At 38.6% G+C, this 12,014-nt stretch overlaps 1 protein-coding gene across 2 annotated transcripts in view; it reads right to left on the reverse strand.

Annotated features, from left to right (window-relative positions):
* LOC150091227 (glycine receptor subunit alpha-3-like) overlaps nucleotides 1-12,014 on the reverse strand; it is a 103,629-nt gene that overhangs the window by 25,839 nt on the left and 65,776 nt on the right. For both annotated transcript variants that reach the window (XM_090382914.1, XM_090382921.1), the window contains one exon: nucleotides 7,050-7,117. In XM_090382914.1, coding sequence (XP_090239040.1) covers nucleotides 7,050-7,117 — 68 coding nt within the window. The remainder of the gene's footprint in view (nucleotides 1-7,049; nucleotides 7,118-12,014) is intronic.

The raw sequence follows: 12,014 nt of genomic DNA on the forward strand, positions 1-12,014 counted from the left end.
AAACACGCCGTGCATCGTCCTAAATATATTCCGCCCTTCACCGAACTGCACATACCAGTGAAAAACGTTGGATTGCAATACTGCTTCATATTGATTTATGGTTATATATAATGGACAAATAATGCTTTGTAGTTCTAGATGACTAACCTATTACTGGATCGCTAGTTTTAGTTCAGATGGAACTGCTATTTAAGTTAAAGGTCACAGGGTTGTATTAGTTTTCATCCAGTAACTGACTGGGGTGAATCAACTAGTGGAACTATTGACACACACCACATTACTGAGATTTTCATCCAGGACTTTTGGGTGAATCGGATCTTGGAACTGATATATCCAGTATTGTGACTGATAAATACTATTTTTTCTTAGTTTTCCATCCAGTCTTGGGTGTAGGAATTTTAGTTGTATTTTAATTGATAATAACTGGTTCTACTTGAACTATGTCTGATGAAAGTTTTTCATCCTCAGACATGCCTGGGAATTTGACTGTTTCCCCTGAAATTTTGGATAGTTGTTTGAAGGAACCTTCTGTTGTTTTGGAAGATATTCTTTGTTAAGAGTCTCCTCCTATGAGTCTAGCTCGAGGTGGGCCAGAGGCCCAAGTTATAAATAGCGTAAATATTTTAGACCAATCAGACAGTTCTGTAAATATAGACTTTCTATTTGCTTTATGGATTTGTTTAAGGTTAATACTAAGGTTTCTCCACTGATGATGGTGGAAGTTTGCAAGATCTGGAACGATGTAGAAAGGTAATTATAGACCTTACTTTAGAAAACGATAGACTAAAGTGCAAGTTGGATAAAATTTTTATGCCTGCTGCTTCTTCTGCTGCCACATATGCTGGTGTGGCGGCAGCAAGGGCACGAAAACAAACTGCAGAGGGGTTAGTTTCTTGGGGAACACAAATAAAACATGTGGCACTAATACGTGCAAATGATGAATGTAAATTAAAAACTAGTGAAGAAATCAAATTAGCTGTATCAAACGATTTTAAGACGGAACTGAAGCACTTTAAAATCAAATCCATTACAAAAGTAAGAGAAGAAGGAATAATTATTGAAACTGCCTCTGCAGCGATTTAAATAAATTAAAGAACTGCTCCAAGTTCAAGGAGCATAATTTAAACGTGGATTCGTCGCGTAAGTTGAATCTTACCCTCAATGCCTACGAAATACATAAAGAAACTACGGACAAAGATGACTTGTATGTAAAAAATTTCATTGAATTTAATATTAATGAGGGAGACTTTAAGAAAGATGTTAAGGTTAGATTCAAAATAAAATCCAGAAATAAAAATTACTTCCACTGGGGTTTTGCAGTCCCTGCTCAATTTAGAAAAATCCTTTTTAACTCTGGTTCCAGAATTTACTGGTCTGTACACAATGTGAAAAACTTCGTGATTGCCTCACGTTGTTTTAAATGCTTGGGTTATGGGCATTATGACAAGAACTGCAGGCAAACGGATTTCACTTGTGGACATTGTGGCCAATTAGGTCAACAGACTGAGACGCCCTAATAAGGACTCTCCCTTGGTATGTCCAAACTGCAGGTTAAAAAAAAAAAAAAGAAAGCTGATCATTCCTTCCCAAATGCAAAGTATATACGTGCTCAGGAACTGACTAAATCAAGAACTAACTATACCTAATACATTCAATCCGTCCAATATGGATAATTTAAGTTCAGGATTCTAAGTTGTGCAATTAAATTGCCAACGACCAACTTCGGTAATGAGTGATGTATTTAAATTAATTGTTGAATAAAAAATCTTTGTCCTAACAAGGGAAAGGTTAAAGGACTCCCTTTCCAATTGTGCAGTCCAACACAAATTTATGGTGAGGGTGGAAATGCGGTGGCCAGGGTTTGGGCGGCCTTGGTTATTACAGATCCACAAATTACTGTTACAAGGATAAACGGACTTTGCTCTGATCACGCAGCATGTGCCTGTCTGGAGGGTTTTTTTTGGACAGTTGTATTTCATCTCACTCTATATGCAGTGTTCACAGGCTAACCAACAGATCGAACCTTTCCTGAATTACCTTGAAGATGCTTTAATTAAACTTTCAAGAAAATTATCATTTTAACCGACGCAAATGCATCTTCTACCATGTGGGGTAATCCCTCAACTGATTTTGGAGGAATTCGTCTTGTCAAAAGAGCTGTCTCTCTGGAACACTCGAACCAAAATTCCAACATTCGTTTCTGCCTCCGGGCAATCTTTTATAGACATTCATTTATCAAATAGAGCGTTTGGGCGTTGTCTGGCGGATTGGAAAGTCCATTCTTCTTGGTCTTGCAGCGATCACAGTGTTATCTCATTTAATATCGTCTCTTCTTTATCTCTTGATAGTCATAGATTTAATCTTGATTTTCCAAGAAACTACTCAAGCTGACTGGAATCTCTTTGATGAGAACATTAAAGAAGATCTTTTCTTGGAAAATCTCCATCGTATCGGTTGTTTGGCTCTTAAGCCGCAGCTTGATGAAATAATGCATACTATTGCGGCTATTTGTGATAGGTCTCTAGGAAGGAAAAAGAGGATGCATAACTCAGTCCCTTAGTGGTCACAATTTCTAACTGATCTTCGTAAAAACCTAAAAAAAAACTCTAGGAAGGATTTACAACAAGCTAGAAGAAAAAATAGACCTTTGGAAAAAATTGCTAGGCTAAATGAATTATACAGGAATGCCCGTAAAACATACTTCAGTTCCATTTACAGAGAGAAACGCTCTGCGTGGGAGAGCTTTGTCAAGTCCTCTTTGGATAAGGATCCATGGGATTTGCCGTATAAATTCGTAGTTGACAAATTATATCTGGCGGAGATTTTCTCCTCTGTTTTGATGGAAAATAATACTGAATCACTTACATGGGAAGAATCCATGAATTCCATCTTGGATGAATTGATCAAGCAAGATTATACTGTTCCGGAACATTCTGAACAAATAAGACTCAGAAAGGAACACTTAACTTATGAGGGCTCTGCTCAGAAGCAGGAATTTACGCAGGATGAAATTGGTTATGCTCTTCTCCATGAAAGATAGAAAGTGTCCAGGATTGGATCTTATGGAAGTTGCTGTAATGAAGAGAATCTGGACTTGTCCACTGTTTCTTATAAACCTCTTTAATACTTGCTTGAATGAAAGGTGTTTCCCGGTTCCCTGGAAGCGTGCCAACCTTAAAATTCTTCTCAAAAATCCTGGAAAACCTGCAAATTTAATTTTGTCTTATCGTCACATTGCACTGCTTCCAGTTTTCTAAAAGGTTCTAGGAAAGCTTATTGTTATGAGATTCTTGGAAAATTATCATAGTAAAAACTTGTCATATCAATTTCAGTTTGGCTTTGTGAAAAGCAAGTCAACTGTAGATGCTATTAGAGTGGCTTTGGACTCGGTTTCTTCTTCTGAGAATAAATATGTCCTCGGTCTCCTTGTGGACTTCAAAGAGGCCTTAGACATAGTCTGGTGTCAGAGTGTCCTGGCAAGGTTCCGGGAAGCCGAGGTTTGAATTCCCATATACCGTTTGATCTCTGACTATTTTCAGGACCGGTGTCTTGTTGCCTCCTCTGAATTCAATTCTGTGGCGAGACCAGTCATCGGGGCTGCCCTCGGGGATCCGTTCGTGGACCTGTATGTTGGAACGTTGTCCTTGATGGGTGGCTTACTATCAACCAGGAAAACATCTTGAAATTGCATATGCGACTTCGTCGTCATTGTTTATGGAAACTCAAGATTTCGAATTTAAACTAGGGCAAATGAAGTGCTTGCTGATTTGAACGACTTGTGTCAAGCGCACAAATTAGAAATTTCCACTGCTAAAACAAAGCAAATGCTCTTTAAAGGGCGATTAGATCAAAACAGGCCTCCTACTATCAGATTATTAGACCAACCTATTAAATTAGTAATTGTTTATAAATATCTTGGCATATTGTTGGATTCTAGATTAAATTTCATCTCCCATGCAAAATATATCCTGCAAAAAATAAAAGTGCTAACAGGAAAACTAATAAAAGTAACAAAATTCTGTTGGGGTATTAAACCCTCCACTTTGCGGCAGTATTATAAATGTATTTTTATACTTGTGGTGTGCTACGCAGCAGGCGCATGGGGCCCCTGCATTAGTAAATATATTATTAATAAACACATAACCCAGGCCCAAAGGATTTTCCTCCTAGCCACCTCTTGCCGTACAATTTCAACTGCGGCTCTAGAAGTTATTTCGGGTAAAATATCTATAAAATATGAAGTCATTTTAATTATCTTCAACATTTCAGAAGGTACGGTTTCCTAAAACCCTTGGACAGTACTCCATTAATTTTGATGTACCTACTAAGAATGATATAACAAGACTAAGAAATCAATTCATTAGTGATTGGCAAAATTAATGGATAAATGCCAATTACTGCCGGATAACATTTGGCTTTTTGCCTAGGGTAGCTGAATTTGATAAACATTCCCTTTGGTTTAATCCAGGGCTAAATTTAACCTTTTTGCTTTCTGGACACGCCAGTCTAAATTCAAAGTTGCATACTCTGGGTTTGGCTGCTTCTCTGATGTGTAAATGTGGTTCTCCGGAGACTGTCCAACATTTAATATTTGAGTGTAATTACTACGTTGATTATAGGTATGAATTACAGATCTTAATTAATGTAATCTCCCGAAACTTGTTGAAAACAAAGAAAATTTTGGGGCCCTTGCAAATTTTGCTGATAACATATTCCATAGAAGGAGGAGAATAATAAATGTTATCTGATTGCTATTTCTAGATTGAATAATTGGTTGAATCATTTTCTCATTTTAGTTGAATACTTTGGTGTTGATTACCTACTTTGGTTTTCTCACTTGGCAACATTATTAAATTTCTGTTTGTACTTATGTTTAATAATTGTTTTGATCTGAAGATTTTTCAGATCTTACCTAAACTGTACATATTGTAAACTCTTTACTGTAAACGTTGTAAACTGTTTAAAATTGTAAACTCTTTACTGTAAATATTGTGAATAGGTTGAACTTGCCTTTTGGGGTGCATAAAAATTCTGTGTTGCTACTTGTTCTGGGTCTTAAAAAAAATAAAATAAATAATGTAATATGTTAAAGTACTAATTTAATACTCCCCAAACTGGTTGATTTTTTCCTGTCCTAAAGTACATTAGGCAGGAGTATTTTATTGTGCTAGCATAGATTGGAATGTTACTAGCACTCTTTTGTTTGTCTTCTTGTGTTAGGTCCTCTCTTTGGGATTTGTATACTTATTATTCTGCGTCGAAGACTTTAGCATCAGAGTTATATGTTATGCGTGAGGTTGAACAGTAAATGGGTATTTCTCTTACAGGTTCTGGACTGTTTTAGTTTGGGAACTGACGCAGACTATTTGGCAGTTTGGCTACGTGTAAGGATCATGAGTATGAACCTCTCTTAGGACTTGTTTACTTGATACTCTGTTGTTAAGTGTTGTAACTTACACTGTGCTGCCAATTTATTAGGTACGCCCCTACTGTGCACACAAATGGTTTGTCCCACAAGTCACATGACCACCGTTGTGGATATAAATGCATCAGAACAACCTTTCTACTATCAGTTAAGCGTACAAACCGTAGCAAGAATGAGAAAAAGGAGTGATCTAACGGACTTCGAACGTGGCAAGGTAGTAGGTGCAAGATGTGCTGGACAAAGCATCTCTGAAACGGCAGTTCTCCTGAACTTTTCACGCACCATCGTTTCAAGGGTATATCGAGAATGGTGCAACGAACAGAAAACATCCTCTCAACGGCACTCCTGTGGAAGAAATTCGCTTGTTGATGAGAGAGGTCAGAGGAGGAGGATGGCTAGAATTGTGCAAGCAAACAGACAGGCCACAATGTCGCACATCACGTCAGAATACAACCTTGGTGCGCAGAAAAAATATTGCAACGGACCACTAGTCGCCCCAACTTTGTCATGAATGGGCTACAACAGCCGACAGCCACATCGCGTACCTTTGTTATCAATAAAGAACAAGAGAGCATGCCTTCTGTGGGCACAGCAACACCAGCACTGGACTATCGAGGATTGGAAAACAGTTGGTCTGACGAGTCGAAGTTCCTGGTGCATCATATTAATGGAAGGCTCAGAATTTGGCGAAAATAACACGAATCGATGGACCCGTCATGTCTGACGACTACTGTGCAAGGTGGTGGGAGCAGTGTTATGGGTGTGAGAATGTTTTCTTGGCACACGTTGGGTCCATTGATACCCATAGATTCACATCTGAATGCCATATCGTTGCTGACCAAGTGTATCCGTTCATGATGACAGTTTATCCTCAGTCAGATGGTTACTTCCAGCAGGATAATGCGCCGGTGCACAAAGCCCGAATCGCTATGGAACGGTTCCAGGAACATGACAATGACTTTTCTTTGCTGCAGTGGCCCACTCAGAGTGCGGATCTCAATCCTATTGAACATCTTTGGGATGAGCTAGAAAGGGCTGTTCGCTGCAGGCCTGTCATGCAGTTCCTTGAGATTCCTGTCATGCAGTTCGCTGCAGGCCTCTTATGCAGTTCCTAGAGATTCGACGGAGGCCGAATCTCAAGGAACTGCATGACTCATTAATGTCTGCATGAAACTCCATTCCTGTACAACGTTTTCAGCATCTTGTTCAATCTATGCCTAGACGAATTCAGGCTGTTTGAAGGCTCAACACGCTACTAGGTAGGTGTACCTAATAAAGTGGCAGCACAGTATGGTCGGATATGCTCACTGCAAAGAGTCACACATTTGCACCACAGTGATGTGATCGGTCTTATTTCACAGATAGGGGTTGAGAACTAAGAAATTCAGTTCAATACACTTATTTATTGATGTAAACAAGGACGCAATTCCGTCTTGTGTGTGTATTTATTGAAAAAACGGAATAAAAGGGAAATTCTTTTATCAGAAAACGAATAATTAAGGTTTAATTCGCTACGTAGAATTATTCTCCTCTTATCCTTTCTGAAAAAAGTCTGTAAAATTGCAAGTCTTTTATTAGGAACCATTAGCAGTTATAAAAATCCAAAAATTAAGAGACAACTTACCATGTTTGCAGCACTTATAGAGCCAATGCTGTTGATATAAATGTTCACTGTAACCATCGTTGGCACGTCTAGAAAAACAATGTATACACACACAAAAAAATGCTGTTTTAAAAAATAATTATCTTTTTATTAATTTAAAAATATTATAATAAAGGTTCCCTTTCTATATGAACTATTTAAAATTCATTTACTAAAATTAAAATTACTAAAATTCATTTCTATTTAAGAGTTAAAAAATATATAAATGTTATGAGAAGTGCAGTAAAAGTTACACCAGCCACAGCCGAATTAGGTATTTCTACGCCTGGGGCAAAATAAAAAGTTGTGCACCTTACCATTCCCCAAAAACGTTATAAATTAACAATGACATTCCCATTATTTATTTATAATAGTGAAATACTTCATGCACACTCACTATTTTAGTTATTCAAAATTTAAAAAAAGTAACAATAAATCAATAAATACAAGTACAGTATACTTGTACTTATGTTAATAAGATGGCTGGAAGAGCGGAATGTGGACATGTGTGGACATGTGTTTATGTAAGGGGCGGCTCCTAGAACGTCAGTTCAATTCCGCCTCGTATTTCTGTGAAGAACAGTATCACTACAAATGGGCCAGATGTGTGTGACATCGGTTTGTGTGTATTATGTGTGTGTTCTGTTGTTATGTTCTGACCCCTTGGCTACCCAGAAGCATCAGTCACCTGGACAGATGATTCTGGGTACTCGTCCACACCACGGGAAGGTGGGCCAGTTCCAGTAGATGGGACACCTATGGTCTCAGAGTATGAGACAAAAAATAAAATAAAATAAAATAAAATAAAGTAAAATAAAAAAAAAATAAAAATAAATAAATAAATAAAATAAAATAAAATAATTTTTTTTTTTTTTTTATTTTATTTATTTATCTGGAGCGGGCCCCAGAGAAGGAAAAAAAAAAAAAAATTTTTTTTTTTTCCTTCTCTGGGGCCCGCTCCAGAGGGAAAAAATAAAATATAATTAAAAAAAAAAAAAAAAACCGAAAGGAAGAGAAAGAAATGAATAAAAATAATTAACTAAGATAACAAAATAATAATAATAATAATAAAAAAAGGAAATAAATAAATAGAAAAAAAAAAATATATATATATACTAAGTATATATATATATTGGTTTTTAGCATATATACGCAAACATGCATACGTATATATATCAAAAAGTGAAAAGGGAAAAACCAGGGGGGGGGAAAGATCAAGAAAAGGGTAGATCTTCCAGTTGTGCAGCCAGTAAGAACGGCAGCATAAAAACACTTCGGTGCCTCCAGCCAGATGGATCTTATCAACCTCGTATCACTGGAATCATACTTTTCCTTAGTTCAAATACTTCTTTAGCAAATACCTGGAGCATCTGAAACTTACTAGAGTCTCTTAAAAATATAGCTTCTTCTCCTGGAGCTATACTCTCAAGAATTACACGTATCGCTGTCCTGGCATTGTCATATATTCGACAATCATATAGTATGTGCCGCCAGCCTTCCCTGGCCCCGCAAAAACAAAAGTCCGTGTTACTTAGTCCTAATGCATATAATTTCTCATTCATTGACCCGTGCCCTGTTAACAAAAACGACGACTGTAAACTAGGTGTAAACCAATTGCGAACCTTTTTATCATTCAGAAAAGTCACGTTCGGGATAAACAAGTTGGTCACTCTTCCAGTAGTTATGGTATCCCATCTTGTCTGCCATAAATTGATTATTTCATTCATACATCTTTTCTTTTCGCCTCTGCAGTCAGAGCGAATATTTATCTCTATACCAAAAAGTTCTGTAGGAATTTCCCTCTTAATACGGTAGCAAAAACCACGATACAACAAATGTAGATCCAAGGGTAGCGCTCCGGCCAACACCTGCAGCGCGGCAGTGGACACCGTTCTGCACACTCTTACAATACCAAGAAGCATGATGCGTTGTATGGAATTTAGAAATGTAGCTATTTTAACTCTATGGAACCAGGCTCCTGCAGCGTACGTAGTTATAGGAAGGAATACTGCCTTGTAATACAGAAACAGTGTTTTGTTTCTGTATTACAAGGCCCCAGTCAGACTTTGAAATTCTAATGATAGCACCAGAAAATTTCCTGATTTTATTGCTTAAATATAATAAGTGCTGGTGAAATGATAACTTACTGTCCACAATAATTCCCAGGTATTTGGTATCAAGGACCATAGGTAACTGTACACCATTCAAATTGATCTGAGGAGGTCGATTTATATCTAATGCTGTTTTAAATAACATCATTTTAGTTTTGTAAGGACTAATAGCAAGCTTAAAGCTTTGAGCCAAAGAACTTAAGTCTGTCAGCAAACTACTAGCTCTCTGTTCTAAGAGTGAGCGAGATCGTCCTGCAATTATAATTGTCAGATCGTCTGCAAATGCCAGCACCTTACAATTAGGGAATGTGCGAACCAACCAATTCTGTAAAACTAGGTTCCAAATAAGGGGTCCCAAGACGGAGCCTTGAGGACATCCTCTCACAACCTGTTTTCGTAGCTCAAAGTGCTTGGACTTCACTAGCACATATCTATTTGAAAAGTAACTCTTGAAAAGCATATATAATTCCTTGGAACAATCAGCGTTTCTTAACTGAGCCATCGCTGCCTCCCACCAAACAGTATCAAATGCAACTTCGAAATCCACGTACATTGCTAATTCATATTTGGATGTAGAATTCTCAATATGCGTTCGAAATGCCACTAGACAATCTTCACAGGATTTCCCAGGAGTGAACCCATATTGCTGAGGCGATATCATATCCTGTTGCACTAGCAGGTAGGTTAACCGTGCAGGGGCATTGTTATGATGCAAGCGCGAAATACCTGAAGCCCACTTTCTGGCCATTTTCTCCGAACAACATCAGTCAATCGCTGTAGAACGGTTTTGTAGTATATTTGATTCAATGTTTTCATTGTAGGACGAATTCATAATGAACAATGCGTTGTGAGTCAATGCGCCTCTCCCAAATGTTGGATTGGTGGAGCGCATTTGATGGATTGTATGATTTCTCGATTTTATTCCTCTCTTAATTCCTTTCGTTAAAAATATGTGAAGGGCCATATTTACATCCTATCATTACCAGCAATACAGTGGCGGACAAAAAACCTGATATACCTAATTATCATAAATATTGGGTTGTTAAAATTAAAGTATCCCTATGTAGAGGGCTCTGGAGCGAGTTCTAAGGCTCGTAATGAAGAGAAATTTGGCCGACAGGTACAATAAATAAGGCGCTAGCCATTTATTGGAAAAAAAATAGTTACAAAATTTGTCACTATATGGCGCTGTGGCAATACAAATCACTTGAACACCGCTACAATTGTTCAATGTGTCCTCCTCCATTTTGGTCAACAACAGTTTCCATTCGAAGAACAGCATTTTCTACAGCAGAACATAACAACATGTCAACTGGAATAGCCAGCACATGACGTCTAATGCTGTCCTTCAGATCTGCCACAGTTTTACATCCTTCCCGATACACCTGGTTCTTCAAAAAACCCCACAACCAGAAGTCGCATGGGGTGATCGGATGTCCGTTGATCGGGGTGGCCAAGATGTCTGGAAACAACGGCTGATTACCAGTTCGGCCTTAGCAATCTTTGGACATAACGACGGATGTAGGGTGGCGCACCATCTTGCATGAATATGGTATCCTGAAGGTACCCACATTGTTGCAGCTCTGGTATTGCGAAATTTGCCAACATTTCATAATATCGCTTTCCAGTGACGGAACAGGTGCGGGGTCCAGTCGGTGTTACCTGTTCAAAAAAATATGGCCCAATCATGAATGTGGCCGTAAATCCACACCACACTGTCACTTTTGGAGAATAGAGCGGGACCTCTTGGATAACTTGAGGGTTTTCTGTTGCCCAAGTGTGCTTCATCACTCCAAAGGATGTTCCATGGCCAAGTGATATCCACTGTCATTCGCGCCAGAAACTGAAGTGAGCACAAAGATCTCGGATTAGTGTGGGATGATGGGCTGACATTCCAGGCTCACCTCCTGAACACAAATGTATTCCGCTATGTGGGCGATCCGCCAGGAACTAAAGGGAATTCATGACGCCGACCTGGTAAAGAAATATGTTGTCCGATGTGTCTATCCTATACCTCTCTATGCCGCAACCATTTGGTCCTCTGCTCCCACAACACACTTCAACAAGTTCCTCAGCCTGGAACACTGGCTCCTGAAATGGCTCAACTGGCGGACTGGCAACCAATACACCATTTCTAGGGCTCAGTTCTACATAAATCTGGAAGTCACCCCATGGAAACAACAGATTGTGGCAGCAAATCTTCTTACACTTGCCAGACTAATCACAAGACGACTTGACACCCCTGACATCACTGATTTAATAAAAACTCCACGCATTGCCGGAAGGAATCAAATGGACCCAAGGCTCCCACTCACAATCAGCTTGAACAACCTGAAAGGATTGAGACGCATGTTCCCAGGAAACACGGTAGATTTGATGAACAATCTAGCCATCGACCTGGATAGATTCTGCGAACAGCATTCATACAGACGTCAGAAACTAAAGAACACATATGCAAGCATACACTTATGAGACGCCCCCAGAAGGAAAATGCCACCACAATGCATCCCGTTAAAGACAGGTGAAGCCATCGCTGGTCCTCTCTTACTTAGAATCTACTACTCCAAAGACGCCTGGCTGCACTATTACGTTCAAGATTGAAGAATTGAAGAGATACACGTGTAACAACCGGTGAAGGACTGCCTCATTTCTTTATATTTTGTATATTTCCCTCATGCTTATGTAATTTATAGCAATTTTGAGAAAATAATATCCTTTAATTCTTTTAATTATGTAAAATAATAAACACTAAGTTCTGTACCTGTCGGGTTAAGCATACATGGGCCCCATGTAACTGCCAGGCACATGTCCCTGTCTTAACCTCTGTGTGTAATAT

Source organism: Mastigoproctus giganteus, chromosome 1 (assembly GCF_048544385.1).
Source record: "Mastigoproctus giganteus isolate SK-2022 chromosome 1, ASM4854438v1, whole genome shotgun sequence".
NCBI lineage: Eukaryota > Metazoa > Arthropoda > Arachnida > Uropygi > Thelyphonidae > Mastigoproctus > Mastigoproctus giganteus.